Source organism: Balaenoptera acutorostrata, chromosome 6, assembly GCF_949987535.1.
Source record: "Balaenoptera acutorostrata chromosome 6, mBalAcu1.1, whole genome shotgun sequence".
Taxonomy (NCBI): Eukaryota; Metazoa; Chordata; class Mammalia; order Artiodactyla; family Balaenopteridae; genus Balaenoptera; species Balaenoptera acutorostrata.
Window position 1 is genome coordinate 121,755,335 of NC_080069.1, and position 23,489 is coordinate 121,778,823.

The window sequence follows — 23,489 nt, forward strand, 5'->3', positions numbered from 1 at the left end:
TTTTACCTCTTTCCTTCCAATTTGGATACGTTTTTATTTCTTTTTCTTGTCTGATTGCTATGGCTAAGACTTCCAATACTCTGTTGAACAGAAGTGGTGAGAGTGGGCATCCTTGTCTTGTTCCAGATTTTAGCAGGAAGGCTTTCATGTTGAGTATTATATTAGTGGTGGGTTTGTCATAAATAGCTTTTCCCCACTTTGGTAAGAGTTTTTATCATGAATGGATGTTGAATTTTATCAAATGCTTTTTCTGCATCGATTGAGATGATCATGTGGTTTTTGTCTTTTCTTTTGTTGATGTGGTGTATCACATTGATTGATTTGCTTATGTTGAATCATCCTTGTGACCCTGGGATGAATCCAACTTGGTTGTGGTGTATCACATTGCTTAGTTTTGCTTGTTTTTGGTATCATGCTGTATATGTTCTTTTACAACTTGTCTTTCCACTGACCACAACAAATGCATAAAGATGAGTGTGTGTATACACCATTGTTGCTGCATTGTTTGTAATAGAAAAAAAAAAAACAACTGTAAATAACTTAAATGCCTGCCAACAGAGGGCATTTAAAGACATTATAATACATCTGAACTATGTAATCCTGTTCAAAAACTATTACTATGCAATAGTTTGCAGTGTAATACTATGCAAACAGTTAACGAGTTATAACTTTACGTAAGGATAGAGAAAGATGTCCAAAATATTTTACAAAGTACAAAAGCAAGTTACAAAAGGACATACACATGATTTTATTTTATTTTATTTTTTAAAGAAATTCATTGGAAAGCAGTTTGGGTTTTAGTACCAGCCACGCCACTTGAACAGTTCCCTACTTGGTTCAATCATCTATTTACCAAAGGTGAGCACGATACAGTCTCTGCCCTCATGGAGGAGAAGCAGACAAGGCTGTGAGTGGAGAGGGAGGGACTTCAGCAAGTTTCCCAGGAGACAACACTAAATACTCAAAACACAGTGCAGAGGGGCTGATGGAGGTGCTGAAAAGGCAGGACAGTCCTGTGGGCAGGGGGTGTAGGGCAGAGCCAGGAGCACCAGACCCCATCCCACTGCCGCCACTCCCTGCCAAGTGACCTTGAGCTCCAGCCTCCCTGAGCCCCCATTTTTAGGCAGTAAGAGATTTGAACTGACGATGCTTAAGGATTCTTCAAAGTCTGAAATTCTATGCTGACATTCGTCAAATGCAAGGTCGACTCAGGGCTGAATCCCAAACCTCTGGGGGAAGCTGGGTGTCTTTAGCCCAAGGGAACCCTCTACCAGGACACTCCCAAGGGCAGGGACTCCAGCCTCGCAGGTCAGGGGCACTCAGTAAATGTGAGTAGAATGAATGAATGACGGAATGAGTGAAGTCAACGTGCAAGGAAGTGCATAACAGAAGTGTTCGAGCATGATTTTAAAGGGAAATTTTTCTAAAATGGTTCTTCAAGGTGATGGTGAGCTTGCCTCTAACACAGCCAAGTGCTGGGAAGAAAAATCAGCAGACGGCGTTCCCATCTCTCATTTCTCACAAAGCCGAGGCTTTCTACCCACTGCCACTTGCCACTCCTGCTAGGTAATCAGATCGTTGTTAATTAATAAAGCTGTCAGGTGAATCATCCTCTCTGGTCATTAGTATCCATCCAGAAAGAGAATCCTGCCATCACCACCCCATCCACCCCTCGGCTTGCAGCTCAATTAACTTAATGCTATGCAAATGAGAGGCTCTTCTCATCATTAGCTTATAGCCCTCGAATGTTAATCGCGTAATTGGGCCTTCAACAGGGTAATTAGACACGATTTCGTCCATTAGTCTTACAAGGCTAATTATTGTTGAGAGGAGAACGGGGGATGCTCCCAGAGCTCCACACGAAGAGGGGCCTCTGGTTAAAGCAAACGCAGGTGGAACCTCCAGCAGGTACAAGGGCGGCCACATTCCAGGCCATCCCAACCCAGCATCCTAATCCGCCGGGGGTCAGGCGGGGGAAGGGAAGGGGGACACGGGGAAAGACAGCAGGTGTGCCGGGTGGAGAAAAAGAATACACACGGCACTTAAAAGCAAAACAAGAGAGCGCGGGCTTCCCTGGTGGCACAGTGGTTAAGAATCCACCTGCCAATGCAGGGGACATGGGTTCGAGCCCTGGTCCGGGAAGATCCCACATGCCACGGAGCAGCTAAGCCCGTGAGCCACAACTACTGAGCCTGCGCTCTAGAGCCTGCGAGCCACAACTACTGAGCCCGCGAGCCACAACTACTGAGCATGCATGCCACAACTACTGAAGCCCGCGTGCCTAGAGCCTGTGCTCCGCAACAAGAGAACACACCGCAGTGAGAAACCTGTGCACCGCAATGAAGAGTAGGCCCCGCTCGCCGCAACTAGAGAAAGCCCGCGCGCAGCAGCGAAGACCCAAGGCAGCCAAAAATAAATATAAATAAATAAATAAAAATAAAGAGGTGATTTAGTTAAATGAAGCTGTCAGGGTGGGCCCTAACCCAATCTGAATGGTGTCCTAGAAGAGGGGGAAATTTGGACACACAAAGAGACACTTGTACACAGAGAACAGAGCACACGAAGAGGCAGGAAGAGGGTGGCCGTCTGCAAGCCAAGGAGAGAGGCCTCAGAAGAAACCAATCTTGCCAGCATCTTGATCTTGGACTTCCAGCCTCCAGAACTGTGAGGAAATGAATTTCCATTTTTTAAGCCACAAAGTCTGCAGTATAGCAGCCCTGGGAAACCCGTTCAGATTCCTAATAGGTATCTCACTCTTACCGTGTCCAAAATGGAACTGGTGGTCCCGTCCCCCACACCTGCTCCTTCCACATCCCCCTGGTCAGTAGATGGCCAGCCCATTCTTCCCTTGTGCTCCAGCAAAAACTGGAGTTGTCCATATTGACCATGTCTGTTCTGCCTTCAAAATGTAGTCAGAGCCCAAGTACATCTTGCCACTTGCATGGCTACTACCCTGGGCCAGGCCACCAGGATCTCTCACCTAGATGATGCCAACTGTCCCCTGCCTGGCCTCCTTGCTTCTGCCCTTGTCTTCCTGCCTACAGTCCATTCTCCACCCAGGACCCTGAGTAATCCTTTCCAAACATAAGTATCATCACTCAACTGCCCATCACTCCCCACCCCCAGTGGCTCCCACCTGACTCAGAGGAAAAGCCCGAGTCCTCCAGGAGGCCCGTCTACCTCTGACTCACCACCTCCCGCCCCGTCGCCGCTGCATTGACAACAGCCTCCATGATACCCCCTGAACGTGCCAAGCACATTCTCACCCCAGGGCCTTTGCACTTGCGGTTCCCCTGGTCCGAACTGCTCGACCACAGATCATCCCAGGATTTGTTTAAACCTCTGCTCAAATGTGCTCTTATCAGAAAGGCCATCCCTGACCACCTTCCAAGCAATGTGCCACCCCACCCGTCCCTCCCCACCTTGCTGCCCACCTTCCCTTCTCCCCTTTACTCTGTTTTACTGCTCTCCATGGGACCCAGCATAGTAGGTATCTGTTGGCTGTATATAGCCTTTCTCACGCCAGCAGGAATGTAAGCCATGTGACAGCAAGTATTTTCGGTTTTGTTTCCTTTTGTGTTCCCAGAAGTCGAGCAGTACCTGCACGTAACAGATGCTCTGTAAATATTTGGTGCTTATCTGAACAAAGTCATCCCCATCTTGCACAGGAGGAAACTGAAGTTCAGAGATGATAGAAAAAAAACCTGCCCAGCCTCACACAGCCTATTTGAGGCAAAGCCAGGTTTCTGGGGCCTCTTGCTTAAACACTGTCCTGTTAAGCTGCTTCCCATCCGCAGGATAACATGTAAAGTGCCGTGAAGGTGCAGAGCAAGGAGAAGCGTCAGGGAAGGCTTCCTGGAGGTGGTGGAGTTTGAGCTAAGCCTTGTAGGAAAGATAAGATTTGGACAAAAACCCAAGGTGCTCTGAAGGAAGACACATTAGGAGCAAACACTCGGTGTTTAGCAAGCAGGAAGTAGGCAGATGTGCTCAGGTGCGGGGGCAGGAAGGGGAGGGATGCGTGGGAAAGAGGGAAGCCCTCCTCTCCTGATCCCCACCCCACCTCCTACTCTGTGAGTGGGAGTTCCAGGCCTGGTGGGTTTCTTCCCAATGCATGGAGTCCTTTCCTAGGATCTAGAACCTAGGCTTCATGAGACAGAGGCCCAGAGAGAAAGGAAGGGCCTTAAGAGCCACCTGGGGGTTCCGACCCACTTGCCCCTGGGGGCGGGGGCGGGTGTTGGGTGGGGTCTGGAATCTGCAGACACCTCAAAGCCAACAAGGAGGCAAGGCCCAGGGTTCTATAATCTCAGAAAAAGTAAGGCTGAAGTTCAATTTGTGGGATACCTTCTTAAAAGTTTTTTTTTATTATTATTAAATAATTTCTGTGATATTTAGGGAGGAGAGCTTCAAGCTTTTAGACATCTGCCACATGAATCTGGCAGAGGCCCAAGCTTTTAAAGCACAAGCGGGGTTCAACAGTTCAGCACTTTATTTATGCCTCCAAGGAAGATGGAAAATTGAAGTACACTCTGATGCCTCCCAAAGTCTCCTATGGGTAAAGAAAACAAATATGATTTCTCCAGGTCATCTCGGCCTCCGTCCTCTTGCCTTTCTCTGGGAAATGAATTTAAGTCAACGGTCTAGCGTTGCACCTGCCAAAAATGGGGGCGTCTTCATCAGAGCTGGACTCAAATGCCAACTACCCTGGGCTCCATTCTGCTAAAGGTCACCTGTCACTCTCCACCGAGGCCTGGAGATTGCTTTGGATGTCTGATAGCAGGGAAGGTGTGTTTATCTCCCCTGATGTCTCAGGCACCACCGGCTTAGGCCCAACTGTTACTGGTTGGATAAAACCCGTTGCACCCCTAATAAGAGCTTGGAATCCACGGGGGAAACAGAAATTGAGATGTGCTTTGCCAATGAAGAGTAGTCAACCTTGATGGGGGGAAAAGGGAGAGCTGGGCATGAGAGAAATTTTCTGACTGCGAAGGTTATCAGACACTAAACTAGGAAACTGAGAAAAGTTGTCACTTCCTCCCCAAATGACACATTTATGTGGTGTCACTTGGGGAGAAAGCGTACTCAAGTAGAGTGTGGCAAACTCACCCTGGACCCCTTCCTAGACAGCAGGAGAGCCAGCGAGGCAGAACCGGGTGCTCTCAGAAAGTTCTTAGGAAAAAAATATTTTAACGGTTAATATACACACTGGGTTAGGGGCTTCCTTGGTGGCGCAGTGGTTAAGAATCCGCCTGCCAATGCAGGGGACACAGGTTCGAGCCCTGGTCCGGGAAGATCCCACATGCCGTGGAGCAACGAAGCCCGTGCGCCACAACTACGGAAGCCTGTGCGCCTAGAGCCTGTGCTCCGCGGCGGGAGAGGCCCCTGCAGAGGCCCCCACACGCAGCAAGGAAGACCCAACACAGCCAAAATAAATAAATAAATAAATAAATAAATAAATACACTGAGTTTCAATATACTACGGCAAGATGGTTATTGTCAGTCTTTAACTAACAACGTTACTAACCAAGAAAATACCACGCAGATCCCTTGTTACACGTGTGCCCTGTCTCTTCCTAAAGACTAAACTCCCAGGCCCTCCATCACCCAGCACAGGCCGTCTCTTAGGCTCCCGGATTGCCAGCTGCCCTGAAGTCTCCTGCCACCAGCACACGACGCAGTGTGCCTTCTGGTCCCCGCTGCCCGTTGGGAACAGCAGAGCTAAGCCTGTGGTCGTCTGGGCTCGCTCTCTCTTTCTGATAATTCACTGTACTTTTATATTTTATACTCTGCAAGATCCTGGAGGCTGCAGGCAAAGAGTTGAAAGGTCAGGTACATTTTTGATGTCGCTGCTTCAAAAGTAATTGCTCTCATGCTCTTCAAGACAGACGACAAACCTTAGTAACAGACTGTCATAAACTAAGTTTTAACCCTCGAAAAAAAGCGGTGCCGACCTTCCACATTTGCTCAGAATCATCCTCACCAGACTTTTTCTTACACAAACACTGGAAATAAGTGGTAAAATGTCAACAGTCCCTAGGCGGGAAAATAATGGGAGGACTTCCCTTTTTCTACTTCAGTCCTTATTTACCGAAGGATTAAAATGCTCCAGGCCCGGGGGCCCCGACTCCACCACTGGCCACAGTCTTGAGCTGGAGGCCCAGGGTGCACCTCCTTTCCTAACTCCAGGCCCGGTGACCCAGCCACCGGCTCTGAGAACCACCGCCTGCATCCCCTCCGACCTCCCAGGAGGCTGCCAAATTCCCATCACCAGCTAGTATTTATTTTTGCTACAAGGAAGCACAACACTCACTCTCAGAGCCAGGACAGTCGGCGTGTGCTGTCGCAATGTGCTAAGTGGCTGTGTAACAAGTGTGGTGGAGACCGAGCTGGTGGCCTGGGAAGATGGCCTACGTCTTGCGGGGAGAGGATGCGAAAGTGAGGACAAGGCAGTTTACCCGAACGGGACGCCGGAGCAGGTGATGGCAGAGATTTCAGAGACGCTGGAGAGATGCAAGTGTTGCTGGGACGGAAGACCTTCGGGTTGAGTTTTAATCTCTTCAAGTCTGTCTCCAAAAGTATGCCTCGACCGCGGAAAGGTGAAGAATACAGAATGAGGACAGGCGGGCAAAGTCCATCCCAAGCAGGACAGGTGTGATACGGCATTTGACAAGTGCTGTCTCGACCCAGTTTTCAAGTCATGGCTCACAACCCTCAAGTTCCCTTCTTGGGCAGTTTGCCAAGCCCCACTCCAAGCACTCCCCTTCCGGGACTCCTACACTCCAGCCGGGGACAGCCCCCAGGCCCCGGAGCCCCCGAAATTATTTAAATTAGCCAATCCAGCAAGAGGCTGCAAAACCTAGCTAACTGCCCTCCTGCCAGACAGAAGATGCCTTCCACGGCTCAGCTGCAGTCACCCTGGCCCCAGGGTGAAGCCCCCGCACCGGCCCCGTGTGGCAGCCGCCTCTCGTTTGGAGCTGTAAGTAACAGAGTTCTGCCTTTCATCTCTCTGAGTGTCATTTGGTTGTGTCCTGCCATCAAAAGAATCTTTAGGGAATTCCCTGGCGGTCCAGTGGTTAGGACTCGGTGTTTTCACTGCCGGGGCCCGAGTTCGATCCCTGGTCGGGGGACTAGGATCCTACAAGTCATGTGGCATGGCCAAAAAAAAAGGAGTCTTTAAATCTTACAAAACAACAGGGGACAGGTGATCCACGCTTTTTCACGGCCGCCACACGACCTGCGAGACTGTTCCAGCATTCAGATTTCCCCGTTTGTCTGGCTCTTTGGCTTCTCTGACAAAAGTGCAGTTTTGTCTTTGTGTATCTGCGGGATCATCTTCTGCCCCGCAAATCGCAGGTGAACAAGGAAGTACCTTCCTCCACCCAGAGGGGAGCAGTGTGCCCCGAGCAGCCGAGGGGCCAGCCCGGGCCACAGTTCCTTGGTGAAGAACTGGTCTGCCCTTGCTTTGCAGAAGCTCTGGTCTCCATGCACAGGCCCAGAGCTCCCAACGTATTAGGAATAAATGCGGCTCTCACACCCGGAGGCCCTCGTACATACGCCAGGCTCTGTGCAGAGTGCTTCCGCATCACCGCCTCCTACCCCCGACCTGACGTCCTCAATGCCATGGTCCCTGGTCCTCAGTTGAGGAAACTGGAGCACAGAAAGGATAACAACTGGCTGCAGGAAATTCAGGTTTCGATATTTATCTGTTGACAACATCATCTTGGTTGTACGGAGCATTTTCTAATTCCTAAGCCCCACCCATACGCATTTTCCCAGCAAATACGGTACATGAATCCAGCAAAGGTGAGGTAAGAAGGGCTGGGTTATCACCCCATTTGACGGATAAGGAAACCGAGGCTTAGAAAGGTTACGCAGAGCCCCCGGACCGCTTACCAGCGAGCCGCAAAGCAAGATTGTCAGAAACGTGTGTCGAACTATCAGGAAGGGGAAAGACGGACGAAAAAGAGACAGCTGCTGAATGTTGAAAGAAAGAAAGAACCAGAAGAGACAAGGCCTGGAGCTGCCCCCACTCCCACCTGCATCACATGCACACTTTCTTTTTTACCCTTGAACCCAGACACTTTGTTGAGACAATGGCTACTTCCTCCAAAGCCCTCGAACCCAAGCGGACATCTGCCTAGAAGGGCCAATGGACGCCATCGCTCGTGCGACAGAATCCGAGTGGTTGCGGACCCTGCTGTGGATAGGTGCGCAGCGACTCTGCTCTTAGGAGGGGACTTCCGGCTCACCGATGTTAAGGAAAGATCTTTCTTCCAAAAACAAAAGGCACCGTGGAGCACACAGTCCATGATATGTATTCCAGCCCATGTCTGGTAAACTCTCGGATGGTGGCAGCAAGGCAGGGTCAGCCGGGTTCTATTAGCTCAATTAATGTGGAGTAAGATAAGGCTAACATCCCGCTCGCTGGGCGGCTTGGCACGGGGCTGGAGTAATGGAGTTATTAACCTCAGTCAGCCACTGAATTTTGCTGCTGATTCCAGCTCCATTTCCTAGTTCAGGCCTCCATTAATGGGCTGTTTATTATCCCTAATCCACATAAGGATCAGCTGCAGAAATATGAGAGCTTCCTGGAAGGACCAAGTGATAATAAAAAAGAGAGAGAGAGAGAAAGAGAGAGAGGAGAGGCGAGAAATCCTCTTGTTGCGCATTTTAATTTTTCTTTGGTCCAACTGCTGTTCTCTTAAGAGATTATAGCATCCTTTTCACTTTGGAACACATCAGAAATGGTGAAGCCATTCTCCAAGGGTTTCGCTGTGCTGTCCTCCAAAACACAGTGTCATATGCAACTAAAAAATAATATGCTTTTAAATTAAATTAGAGAGCTCTGGCATATTAACTATACGCCAGTTCAGTTTTTACTTTCATAACATACCATGATTTTCCATTGTTCAAATTTAACATAGCTGAACCCAAGAAATCAAACCAGCATTCAGCAGAATAATTTATCAACATTGTTAAATGCTCTGATCACAATTTTCCAGTTTGCCTGGATCCACGGGGCCCTTCCAGACAAAAGGGTGATTTTTGTCTTTGTCTATTTCAGGGCTACTCTCTCATCCCACATGTCGCCTGGTGAACAAGGAGCTACCTTCCCCAATTCCAACCAACGGGAGTCTTTAAAATGTCTTCTGTAGGTAAGAAAAGCAAGCAGATTGTGACTAGAGGGAAAATATTTTGAGTAGAAATGAGTTATTTGTACCAGCCCACCGTGAGTAGATACAGCAATTACTCTCTGACAGTCGTCCTTCAGAGTATAACAGTGTTTGCCATTTTAGCCTCTTTTTATGTAATAGGAATTCAAAAGCACATGGGTAACGATTATAATAAATGTTTCCATGCTTCTTAAAGTGTAGGCAAATCAATAGCTCAACTATTTAGGGCACGGAGTGTGTAATTCATTATGTGAGAACAGGAGAGAAAACTACATCCTACACTTTGAAAGAGAGTCTGTCCTCCCAGAAAAGCTGTGGGAGGGATATTCAGAGCCAGCTCATAGAGCCCCCTGCATCCACCGCACTTGCCAATTATAAATCACAGGCACACATATTCCACTCACTCTCCAGAGCACTGGTGCTGTCAGGTTAAAAGGGTAGAGGTTATTGCTCCATTTGACAGACAGGAAAACTAAGGTTAATTGTAGTTTTATCAAGCCAGCAAGCCAGAGAGCAGGATGGATGCTCGTCACATTGCAGAAAGGGAACGATGGAGCCGTTCAGAGCAAAGACCTGGGGTCCCGGTTGGCCTCCTCCACGTGGCCTGGGGCAAGGGACACGGCTCCTCTGAGCCCACATGCCTTTAACTGAACCAACCTACTTTATGGGGCTATTGAATGGAATAAAGGAGATGCAAAGCAGGCACACAATTGGCACTCGGTAGATACCAGATATCACGATCATCATTCTTGTTGTCAGGGTGATGATGAGGGTCCAAGATGAGGGGGCAGGACCGGGAAGGGGAGAAGTGTCCTCAGGGACAAACAAGGCAGGACCACTGCAGAGCAGAGTCAGAAACTGGATGCGAAGATGCAGAGGGGAGAGGAGGAGAGCAAGGGATCCAGCAGCAGCAGCCTGGTCAGAACATTCTGGGCCGCCTCCGACCACTAAGCGGAGGCTTGTTTCTAGGGTCTGGCCCCAGGAAATCTGAAAGCTTTCAGACCCACGTGTCTGAGGGGCCAGGCTTGCACCGGGCAGGCTCCACTTGGGTGTGGGAGTCCCAGCTCCTCCAGGCTGGGAGTTCACGTCAGCCAGCCTGGGTCCCCTCGGCAGCTCTGCTCTCCGGTTCCCTGGGCGAAAGGGCTATGCTTTTAGCAAAAGCCAACAAGACACCCAGCACCAACTGGGATCCAAGTGCAATGAGAGGAGACCTGTCACTGCTTTCCCAGGGACAACCGAACCCCTCTGGGCTCCCACGGTTATGTGGGACACACAACTGTCTAGTTTAAGAAATAATAATAAATTAAAACCCACCACACTCGAAAAGGAACCTATAGAGCAGTTGCCAGTTTGCACAAAACAACCTGGGACACAACAAGCTAATCGAAAATACCTTCCTTGGGTGATTTCTTCATAGTCCCCAAATTTAGTCCAATGGAGTACAGAAAGAGAGAAATACTAAAGAAAACAGCAATAATAAAATCTCTGCTACCATTCTGCTGAATTCCATTGCCACTGACTCAGCGAGGGTTCCCCCCTTTTACCCTCTTTCCAGGGATTTCTGAGAGACGCAGCAGCAGTTCTGACCTGGGGCCTTGCAGTTGGACGTGACCCGGACCTTGCCCGCTGGGCCTACAGCGGTACAGCCCGGGTCGGGGGAAGAGGTTCAAGTCATGGCCCGCCCCGCCCCCTCCTCACAGCATCAAGGTGAGGGAGGATGCAAAGGAAAAAACAAAAAACAAAAAAACCCCACCAGTCTGTCTGATACACTGCAAACTTCCCAACATCAATCAGAATCCTATACTCCCTCTCCATAGTAAACATTAATTTTAAAAGGAAATACCGTGCTACAAACTTGCAGCACGAAATGAATTATTTTACAGCCAGGCAGAGGGCAGATTTCTGGATGGAGCCTTGGATACTTCTTTCTTTGTTTCTTTCTTCTTCTTCTTCTATTTTTTTTTTTTTACCATTATTATTACGTTTTAACAAACTTTATAGCCCATTTTATTTGTTCTCAAATAACTTTTTCTCCTTCTTTGTGACACATCAATTACTTGGTTTGTTTCCCTCATTGTGGGATCTTGGAACCAGGAGGTTGATACTGCTCAGAGGAATATAATTTAGTATTATGTGCCATGGGTTTATGAGGTAGGAGTGAAACAAAACATGGCATTTGAACACTATCCATTTATTATCTCTAAGAAGAGACTCATATTTGACAAGGAGACAATAACTTTGTTCCCTGATAAGCCAGAGGGGTCTATTTCTGTGTCCAATACACAGAGTAGCTTACCCTTCCCCAATAACTCTATTTACTAGTATGAATATATTTTTATAGTAAAATTGATAGATATGTAAATTTATTTTAATCTAATTTCATTGAATCCTCCTAAAAACAAAAAGAGCCTTTGTAGACTGTTTTCATATCTGAATTATAGATTTCTGTATCGTATTCCCAGATTGATTTCTAGGCTATAATTCTGTCAAGATTTCCTCCTGGTGTCAAAAACAGCAGCACCACAGCTAGAGTGCTTTATAATTGGCATCACAACCGAACCAGAATTACAGCCCTGATATTCATCCCAGTGCTAGGTGGGTTCATTTTAGAATGTTTCTCTCTTCCTTAGCCTATATCTGGACTTGAAGGTTCATGGCTAAAATTACTTTCTGAATTAATCACAGAAAATGCTAAATTGCAAGCTAAGGTGGAGAAAATGGATTAGTCAGAGATGAGAAAGAGGAGGGAAAATACACCCTCAGTGATTGGGAGAGAAATACAGAAGGATGATTAAACAGTGGCATATGATTAAATCTATGTTGTAAACAAATACCTTTTTTATTTCTCTGCTTGTCCTCTGCCTTAGGGTCAAATAAATTAAATTGGCATTATTTACTAAGTCTTTAGAAACTGCTTTTTACTTCATGGTGAATGGAGAAGTATTTCCTTGCAAGCCTGCCCTAAATCAAAGAGGTTCTTGAATAATCTTCCCTGCGATGCTTTTAATAAACACCGTGCCCTCCCCCCGTTGGTCGTGCAGTCCTGGCATGGTGCACAGGGTCGGTAAATAAAAGAGGCGTTCCTCCCCTCGGGGTTCAGAAAAATGAGCACTAGATTCTCTCCCTATGTCTTTTCAATGACCCGCCCCCAGCCTTCTTTTCAGTGACTGTTTTTGCATTTTCCCTGATGCCTTTCATCTTCAGGTAGATGAGTTTACTCAGAAGCTAATTATTGACACCAAAGTCTGTTCCATCCCCAGAAAACGGAGGGTGGAAACTTCGCCTCATAGCACTGTGGTCCCCTGGCAATTCCCGGTCAACATAGGTGGAAAGACAGGATGCTCAGGCTGCCTGCTGGGTCCCTGCTGCCCTAGAACTAAACAGACCTTTCAGTCTTCTAGGAGGAAGCTCTCCGGACCCAACTCCAAGGATATAATTAAGACAGAATTGAGGAGAATCCAACCGTGAGGGACAGAATAATGCCCCCCACCAAGAGGTCCACCTCCTAACCCCCAGAATCTGTGAATATGTTACTTTACATGGAAAAGGGGATCTGCACATGAGATTACATTAAGGACGTTGATAGGTTAGATTATCTGGGTGGACCCAATCCAATCACACGAGTCCTTAAAATCTGAGAACGGTTCCCAGCTCTGGTCAGAGGGAGATGTGGCCACAAAAGAAGATCAGGTGTTGCAACATTGCTGTCTTTGAACACAGAGGAAGGGGGCAATGATCCAAGGACTGGGGGCAATCTCTAGAAGCTGAAAAGGTGAGGAAATGTACTCTTCCTAGAGCCTGCAGGAAGGAATGCAGCCTGTCTGACATACTGATGTTAACCTTACAGAATTGTAAGACAATAAATGTGTACTGTTTAAGCCACTAAGTTTGTGGTAATTTATTACAACAGTCAGAGAAAACTAATTTTCTGTCTATTTTCTAAAACCAACTCATGCTATTCTTAGACAAACCACAGAGCTATTCAAAGACAAGTGATTTGCAAAATATACCCACCTTGGGACTCAGGTATGGACATTGCTAAATAAGGGTCCTAAAAGTTAAAAGAGAGAGAGAGAGGGAGAGAGAGAGACATAGACAATGAATACCCTTTGGAAGAAGAAGTACTCTAGGAAACAGCAGAACATTTTAGATAAAACCTTATCAACGTGCTCAAAATAATTTAGAGAGAACAGACTCTGTAATACAAGAAATCATAGAAAAGAGGATGAGATAAAATTTAAAAGGAGATGAAAGAAAACTGACAACGTTAAGGGAAAAAACTAAGGGAAACGTAAAAGCATTATAGAAATGAAAAATAAATTAGAAGCAACAAGAAATAAATATGATAAAAAATAAAGTTATCATGAAGGACAGATGTGAAAAATAATACGGAAAAGAGAAGGAAAAGATAAAAGCTACTAGAAAGAAATTGTAATTATGGAAACAGATAATAAATATCCAGCATGCACGTAATTGGTCTTCCTGAATAAGCACACCAAGTGAATGAACCAGAAAAATATTAATATATGTACTAGAAGAAAATTCTCCTGAAATCATGGAAATGGAAAGGATTCATAATATTCCAGAGAAAGGTAATAAAGAGAACGAAGACTGAGGCATGGCCTAGTGAATGTAAATGAACTGAGAGAGAGAGCATCCAGATATAAGAAGAACATTACCTATGATGGAAAAAAACCTCACTGGCCTCAGACATTACTGCAACCCCACAGGTGTCAGAGCACAGTACAGAGATGGTACAGGATGCTGAGGGGTAAGAAATGTGATGGGAGAATTTTTTACTTTGCTAGATGCTGTTTACAGATAAAGCTAACAGAAAGACATTCTCAAATGTGCAAGAATTTAGGAAGTTTAGCATGTCTGTACCCTTGCTGAAAATGACTCAAAGACATAATCCATTCAAATGAACAATGAATCAAAACTGATAAGTGGAGAGTTTGAATCATGTAAACAGCTGGTGTTGAAATCTGAATCCAGTTGCAGAGAGAATGAAAACTTCACAAGTACAGTAATACGGCTAAAAACATAATGTAATTGTTATATTTCTAGAAAGAAAAGCTTAGTGATCTTAAAAATAATAATCTGTGTATAATAGACTGAGGCCAAAAAATTTCAGAATGTGTCTGTCCCTCCCCACCCACAGCCCCAGCCTGCCAGAAATGGAGAGTGGATGGAGGAGGGGAATGAGGAGGTGGTACATATGGGAGCATTTTTTCTTTCATCTTTCACTGACAGAGTCAAATTATTCTGTTTCATTTCAGAACTGACAAATTGAGAAATACAAGTTTAATTAAACCATCTTGACGAGAGTAGTAGAACTAGAAACAGATTATCTTCGAAACCAACTTGGGGGGAGAGGAGAGGAGCCAACAATAGCAATAATAAAACAAAAAGAAGGGGCTTCCCTGGTGGCGCAGTGGTTAAGAATCCGCCTGCCAATGCAGGGGACACGGATTCAAGCCCTGGTCCGGGAAGATCCCACATGCCACGGAGCGACTAAGCCCGTGCACCACAACTACTAAGCCCGCGAGCCACAACTACTGAAGCCCACGCGCCTGGAGCCCGTGCTCTGCAGCAAGAAAAGCCACCGCAATGAGAAGCCCGCGCACCACAATGAAGAGTAGCCCCCGCTCACCACAACTAGAGAAAGCCTGCGCTCAGCAACGAAGACCCAATGCAGCCAAAAATAAAAATAAATAAATAAATTTATAAAATAAAATTAAAAAAAAGAAAACACAGACCATTAAAAAAAGATGGAAAACAAAGGAAACCATGATGAAGCATAAAATAAAGTGATGAAAGTAAAAAATAAGTGGGATAAATTCAACTGTTCAAAGGAAAAGGCAAGCAGGTTGAATAAAAAATGTTAAACCCAATTTCATTCTGCCCTACGTGACAACTTAAAATAAAGGAAGCAAAGTAAATGAAGGTAAGAGACATGCAAATGCAACAAAGCAATCAAGGCTTGAGTTCCGGGTAAAAATGGCACATTGAAACATGCACCACATTCTGTTTCCTCCCCAAACCCGACAGAAGATTGACAGGAAAGGGATACTGAACACCTAACCAGCAACGACAGGGAGAACGGCGGAAGGGAAGGCAACTAAACAAGTGTTTTTGAGGCTGGAAGGCAGCTGGACCTGTGACAACAAGCAGCAAGACGTCAGCAAGCCAAATCCCGAGTCAGCAGTAGGAAAAGCTGAGAACAAACCCAGCCCTCAGCAGCAAATCCTCAAAAGGCTCAGGCAGAGGTACTGAAACGGAGCAGGGCCCTGTGGTCCTTCCCTCCCGTGTCCTCCTCCTGCCTTTTGTCTGTGGAAAAACTTTAGCCAACGAATAAGTTTAATCAGAGAAGTGAGAAAATGCAGAGGCAAAGAAAACAGTCAAACAAATAATCATAGTTTAGTCATTAAGCATAGTTAAGGACGTTTAGTTCCCCCTCAAGGGCTATGGATAATATTCTGAGCCGTATCCTGTGAGCCGTCTTGTAGATAGTGAAACCCCACGAGGTGGAAGAAGTGAACTACATGATGACCAGGCTGTAGACGGGACATAAGCTGCCGCAATTCTGAGAACTGGCCTCAAGGAAATGGGAACAAACTGATCCTGGAACTGAAGACTAACTGTACCTAAAACAATCAAGACGACACTGATCAGAGCACCGCAGGACCAGTTTCAAGATGAGTGTCAGAGCTGACTGTGCTGTTTCTGCATGTAGCGCCCTCCCTCCGTCTATAAAAGCTCTTGCCCCCTGACTGTCAGTAGGGGGAAGTCAGCCTTTGGTCAGGAGTTCCCCCCTCCCCCCTGGGTTGCCAGCATTGGAAATAAAGCAAACTTTCCTTTCCACCAGACTTGCCTCTTTATTGGCTTTTGAGCAGCGAGCAGCGCCGGTAAGAGTCCACTCGGAAACTGGATGGCTAAAATAAGGACGATTGGTTAAACTTGCTTAAGAAGAGATTAAGCCCCAGATCCCCTCCTCACTCCACCCAGCCGAGGGAATGCTCCTCCACTTCGTAGAAATGGGAGGTTTATTCTCTAGAGAGGATATAATATAGGCTCCTTGGACTTGAAGAATGCTGAGCACAGTTGAGAGTCTGAGTCTGTACCAAAATTAGGGGAATTAGGTTAAAAAAAATATATGCACATGGCATGCAGTACGTGAGACCTCTGCTCGCCTCCTCCCAATTCCCACTGTCCTGCTTCTCCCTCGGACCCCAGACCTTCACCCTCCAGCAGGAGATTGGGTGAGCCCTCTCTGAGGAATCTGACATTTCCAGAGGAAAAGACTTAACGATGTTGAGTTGGTGGGAGGATTCTGCACAAAAGGCCCAAATAGTTCATCCTACAATGAAGACAAATTCTATGAGCTCCATCTATGCCCTCAGAGCTCCCAAATAGTTTTTTAGTTTCCTGTTCTTACATGTGAGCAAACAACCAAGGGTAATGCAACATCTTTCTACTGAGAAAGAATGAGACCAAGACAAACAAAAACTCAGTAGGAACAGACTATGCAGGAGGAGAAAAAAACCTCTCCTCATTACCCTCCCGCAAAAACAAGCTTGCCATTAACATCTTCAAGAGATTTTTAAAAAATCCATGAAATAAGATCAAGAAACTATAAGAGTAATATTCAGATGACAAAAAAGACCTCTTGAATGTTATAAAAGTAAAAACTGCAGCAGAAGTTAGAAATTCAATAAAAGGGTTGAAAGAGAAAGTTGAGGAAACCTCCTAGAAAGTAGAGCAAAACAAAACAAAGGCAAACCACACACATACACAAACACACAAAAAACAAAAGCCATAGGATACAAGAGAGAAAAGATTTTTTCTTTAATTTACAAGGCCAGTCCAGGAGATCTAACACCCAAATAGCGGGTTCCAGGGAGAACAGAAAAAAAAAAAAAAAAAGAGAAAAATCAACAAAATAATTCAAGAGAATTTCCCAGAACTGAAGGACATGGGTTTTCACATTAATTTTTGGTCCGATGGAGTAAATGAGACCCAGACCAAAGAAATAAATGAAATTTCATTGTGAACTTCTTCAGTCTGGAGCAAATGTGATGAGGGTATAACAGCCTACTGTTGTCAAACCATCTTTTTAACTTGAGAAGCAACTGGAAGGTATGCTACACTAAAACAAGGGAGTATGTGAGAAAGAGGAAGATGTGTGATTCAGGAAACAGGGACCCCAACTCAGAAGACAGGCCAAGGGAATCCCTCAATCACAGTGCAGAAAAGTCCTGGAACAGCCCTGCAGTGAGCCTACAGAAAAAGCAGCCCAAACAAGAAAGGAACGGGAGTAAATAAGAAAAACCTGGAACTCACAGTTTACATAATATGATGGACTTTGTGGAATATTGTTCTGAGGGGCTATTATAAGCTGTAGAAATAAGTAGCAAATAGATTCAAAGAAAACTAGGCAAGTGAAGAAACAAGGTGATTATTAACATTAGGAAAAACAAAATGAGAAGAGAAAGGCAAAACAGACAAAAAGGACAAAAAAGACCTCCTTCCAGCTGAGTTAGCTCTCCGAAAACAGGTTTTCTGGAAATTACACTCACAATTTTGTGCTTATATCTCATTGGCCAGAACTTAGTCCTGTGGTTCTACAGAGCTGTAAAGGAGGCTGGAAAATGGGGTCTTTCATTTCAGCACCAACATGCTCTACTGAAAACTGATGTTTTGTTACTGAGGAGGAAAGGGAAAATTCACGTTGGAGGAGACAAGTAACGGTCCTGTCACAGACAGTCGCTTTCATCAAGATGACACTGCACAATGAACACACAGCTGACAAAAACCTTTATGAACTAAATAACATGGCACCAAAACATATAAAGCAAAAACTGCAGGAAACACAAAATCAAATCATTAATAAGCTACCTCTCCCCCAAAGGGCCAGCTCCAAGGAACAGTTAGTGTTGAAGTTTTAAAAACTATTCCAGATACAGAGGAAGAATGAAAACCTATGAAATGATCACATCCTTGATACTATAAGCCTGACAAAGGACAAAAAAAAAAAGGAAAAATTCAGACCCATATTACATATGCATATTAATGCAAAAAATCTAAATAAAAATGTAGCCAATATCATCCAACAGTATATTAGTTTCCCATTGCTACTATAATAAATTACTACAAATTTAGTTGATTTAAAAAGTTCAAACTTATTATACTACATTTCTGTAGGTCAGAAGTCTGGTACAGGCCTAACTGCACTAAGATCAAGGTCGCTCAGGATGACCTCCCTACTTTAAAGCCAACTGATCAGTTACCTTAATTACACCTGCAAAGTTCCTTTTGCCATGTAATATAACATTCACTGGCATGACATGGCAGGGAGGGGGACTGCTCAGTTTTGATGGGGAATCAAAATTGCACCTGCCACAAGCAATATATTGAAAGAATAACACACCAAGACCAAGTGACAGTCATTCTAGAAGTGAAAGGCTGACTTATTATTAGAAAACCTGCTAACATAATTCATTATATTCATACATCAAAAAGAGAAAAAAACCCATTTGTCTTAGAAGATGCTAAAAAGGCCTTTGAATAATATTCAGCATCAACTCCAGATATTTTAAATCCTAAGAGCTATACTTCTTTAACTTTATAAAAACTGTATATACCTCAAATGACAGTAGTGCCTTAGTGGTAGAATGCAGGGCAGTCCTTCAGGTCAGGAAAAAAAAAACACCTGCCATCATGACTCAGTTCTGGAAGTACTGCCCAATGTAATTAGACCAAAGAGTAAAATGAAAAATATAAATATTGGAAAGGAAGAGGCAAAAGGATAAATATTTGTAGATGACATGATCATCACCCTGAAAAGCCCAAGGGAATCAACTGAAAAACTATCAGAAGCAGTAAGAAAGTTCTAGTAAGAAGCTGGAGTATAAAGCAAATAAGAAAAATCAATATCTTTCTTATACTCCTGAGAAATCCAGTTAGAAAATAAAATGAGTGAAAATACCCTCTTATCACAGCACCAACAAGAAGAACAACAGGTAATATAATACCTAGAAATGCACTTAAAATGAAAAGCATGGGCCCAATAAAGTGTCGGTCGTTTCACAAAGGGGCAAAGAGAGGACAGGGCCATAGACTGCAACAGACCAAGTGATAAACCTAATGCAATTCTAGTTAAAATGTCAATGGCAGGGACTCCCCTGGTGGTCCAGTGGGTAAGACTTCTTGCTCCCAATGCAGGGGGCCCGGGTTCGATCCCTGCTCGGGGAGCTAGATCCCGCGTGCGTGCCGCAACTAAGAGTTTGCATGCCGAAACGAAGATCCCACATGCCGCAACTAAGACCCGGCGCAACTAAAATAAATAAATAAAATATTTTTAAAAAGTCAATGGCAGTTCACGAGTAAATTATCATAGTGCTCATTTGGAATAACAAACAAACATATAAAATAGACAATAAAGAAGAGTAATGAAAGGGCTTTGTCCTGCACTGACTTGAAATACATGATAAAACTAAAGTAGATAAACAGTGTGGTACTACTGCAGAAATAGACTTTTGGGAAACAATAGAAAGTTTAGAAGTACAACCAAGCATTCAGAGAGACTGTATTTACGAGCAGACAGTGTTCAGACCATATATAAATACCTATCCCCTGCAGCCACCAGCCCAGGACCCAATCACCATCTCTGCAGCAATCAGCCCCAAAGAGCCAGGACTTGATCAGTAACTAACAGCTTCCCTAATTTTGCCACCATTTCCAGTTTAGAACCAAATTAGAGAAAGCTGAATATGTTCCCCTAACCAAGCACATAGGACACCCTGCTTCCAGCTGGCCGCCCCCAGCTTCCCCAGGCCCACAGCCTCCCTCAAGGAAGCCCTCAAGCCTCACCTTTCCCACTAGAAGGCTCTCCCTCCCCTTTGCCTGCCTTTAAGATTGGGCCAACTCCCTTGCTATATATAGCAAGCTCTGACTGAACAGCCTTTGCTTTTTTCATTTAGGAGGTCTTAGTTTATTTCCACAATATCTACTGTGGCGGGGTGCCCTCAAGTTCAAGTTAGTGGAAGGAGGACAGAGTATTCAACAATATTCAACATTTGAGGGGGGAAAAAAAAGAGATTTGTACTGCATACCCGCATCAAAATAAATATCAGACGCATCAAAGAACCAAATGTAAAAAAGGAAGTTGTGAAAACAGTAGAAGAAAACACGGATCGCTTTGCACCACAATCCCATGAGGAAGGCAAGACTGGTTGCTGCGTATTATCATTCAGAGAGGAGACGCTCAGGTCCAGCAAGGCGAGTGGCCGAGCCAGGATCTGAACCCAAGCCTGACTCCTCGTTCCCAGGATAAATGGGACGAGTGGGTGGCAATGGGAATGACTAAGAGACACTCCCCCCGTTCCGGAACGTGGTAAGGCTCCGGCAAACTGCCAGCAGTCAGCCGGATCTGGACAGACAGCGCCTGGTGGTGGGGACCTTTTCCTGGGAGGCGGCGTGGCCAGGGCCGAGGCCCCGCCGGAAGCGGGCTGCTCACCTGTTGGGCTTGTAGCCCAGGCCGTCCATCAAGCACGCCTGGTCCCTGTCTCGCGGGAAGCCGTGCAGCACCCACCCTCTCTCAACGCAGTCCTGCTGGTCCAGGCGCTGCCTCAGCACCTTCATGATGATGTTGTCGGGGACTGCAGAGAAAGGAAGACAGCTGGTCACTCGGCCGCCCTGGCCACCTCTCCTGAGCCAACAGGAAGGTGAGGGAGCCTCCGCGGCCCTGGCTCACGGTCTTCCTAACTTTATTTGACCCTGATTTGAACAGGTGAAGAGGCCGTTTTAGGTGGACAGGGCTGTGGGCGCCCGTTTCCCAGGACCCTCCAAGGTCCTGGCAATGGGAGGAACATGGCCACCCAAGAAGGGAAAACCATTGGGTGACCTTGACCTTGAGCTTGAGCTTTCCCTGACTTTGACAGGATATACGCCCATCGGCAACCAGGGTAGCTCCCAGTCCTCCAGTGATATGTGGGCATCCCTCCCCGATCCCCCTGCAACCGCAGGGATCCAGTTTTTGCAGCAAAAAGACTTTTCATGGAAGCATACCAATCCCCAGTGGAAGGTTTTGTTTTCCTCCAATGGGATGGCAAGGTGCCCCCGAGGCTCTCTGCTAATTCACGATACACAAGCAACCCCCTTCTTTTCCCCTTCCCCCAGTTCTCCCCTCCTTGATGTTCAGAATCAAATCTCTCTCAAGAATCACAGCTTTAGTTATAACCAGAGACTGAAATCAAGTCTCAGCCAGAAGGAGATGTTGAGAAGCCTCTTGTTTACATTACTGCAATTGACATTTTCCTGAAATTTATACCTCTCTTCTCAGATTCATTAAAAGGCCTATGTTGCTAATGTACTGCGTTCTAGCAATTTGCACTGCATTTCCTGCACTTTGCACTCATTTTTCCAGAGATACTTGGTAAATATTACCATTGTTTGCTATGAATGTGGGCCCCCCCAGCAAGCGGGTTTCCTGGAGCTGCAGTGACAGGGCAGCTCAGCGGCTTTTCTGGAGATGCCGGGTTCCCTCCGAGAGTCAGCCAAGTGGCCCTGACGCACATGACTGAAACTTCCCCAAAGGCCCCCAGCCAGGTGAACGCGGCGGTGAGAGATTCAGAAAAATTACTGCTTTCCTCCATGGCTGTGACATGCCGGGTTACTGCCCTGTTGCCAAAGAACCATAAACCTCATCTAAGTCATTTGCATTTCCCTGATTTTGTTCTTTCTCACATCTTCCAGCCTTTCTTCCCCAGTCCCTAGGAAAGAGCAGGAAATTTGCTCTAATGAGAAGATTTGGCTAAGACAGATCAGTGAGAAGTTGATACAGCTAATCCCATCCCTTCCCTGCTTAAACCCGCCATGGCTCCCCAGTGCTCTGGGGATAAGAGCAGTACACTTCCCCATGGTCAACAGGGCCCTGCAGGGCCCAAGTCCTGCCTCCCCTCCCTGTGAATCTCCCCCAGCTCTTCGCCTCCCCTTGAAGGAGCCGGTCCCTCCATCCAGAGCATCCTTCCCCCATGCCTTGCCTGGGGCCAGGCCCCAGAGGAGTGTCCGCTCCCTGGACGGCCAGTCGCTGGGTTAGCGCCTGTGCTTCTTCACTTTCACTCGCCACCCCTGTTATTAACTCTCTGGCTAATTCTTTGTGTAATGCTGCCTCTCACGAGGACAAAGGACCATGCCCACCTCGCTTTTCCATGATTAACACAGTGCCTGGCAGATAGGAGGTATGGAATAAATAGACAGGAGCCCTCCCTTTTCAAAGCTTCACTGCAACTAAACAAAGATGTTAAAACCCAACTCGACCACGCTTTGGGGAGCTCAGAAGAAGAGAGGAGGGGGAGGAGCTGGGCTGGAGGCACACACGAATGCGGGGGCTGGTCTCCGCCCTGCCCTTAGGTGCCAACCGACCTCCACTCGGTCAGGCAGGCTCTCCCAGTCTCAGTTTCCTCAACCGCCGAAAGAGGATGCCGGGACCTCTCACCACAGCATCAACACGACGCATAGCTCCAGGCACGTGGGAGATGGCACTCAGCGATGGGGGCCGGTACTTTTCAGTTCGGGAGATGTATGTCCGGAAACAATGTTTCATGAATACGCTCATGTTTTCCCCAAGGTCAAGGTCACGGTGTGCTGAGTTGGCTCCTGGGATAAAGGATGGTTGACTTCAAACAAGCCTGGGCAGTTAAAGATGGAGAGACTTAGGGACCTCTGTCCTGAGTCCTCTGTTCACGTGGTGGGGGTAGTAAGTCTATTGATCCCCCTGCCCCCACTCCCCAGGGGCTGTTTATATTCAGGGCAGCGGCGGGTGGGGGGGGACAGAGGGGCAGCTGTCACAGCTTCGGCTCCTCCACCCCGTGCTCCCCTCCCCACGCACGCAGGGCACACCGGCTCCCGCCAGCGGCCCCTGTGAGGAGTCAGGGTGCGGGGAGCCAGCCCTCAGGCTACTGTGTGAATAAATAATGGGTCTTTTCTCTGATCCAGAAACCTCATGTTTTCTGTCAAGAGAAATACAGATTAAAGACAATGTGGGTTAAGAATCTGCCATAGAGCTTTCCAATCCAGGTCTACCCCTAAATATGTACAGATATTCTCAGTGAAATAGTAACTAATACAAAAACAAGCCTATCCCAGGGATCCATCCAATGGAGCGTTATGCAGCATCTGTGCTGTGTCCAGGGACAAGGGATTGACGCTGCCACACACGGCAAACAAGAAGCCAAGGGCCGTGCCCTCCTGGATTTTACGTTCTAGCCAGCGAGACAGACAATGCACAGATAAATACCCATCTCAGAGAGTCATAAA

General features: G+C 46.4%; 1 protein-coding gene across 4 annotated transcripts in view; it reads right to left on the minus strand.

The window, feature by feature from the left end:
* The window catches only part of AK8 (adenylate kinase 8), a 132,634-nt gene that overhangs the window by 31,738 nt on the left and 77,407 nt on the right, over positions 1-23,489 (minus strand). For all 4 annotated transcript variants that reach the window (XM_057548865.1, XM_057548866.1, XM_007194448.3 and 1 more), the window contains one exon: positions 20,689-20,830. In XM_057548865.1, coding sequence (XP_057404848.1) covers positions 20,689-20,830 — 142 coding nt within the window. The remainder of the gene's footprint in view (positions 1-20,688; positions 20,831-23,489) is intronic.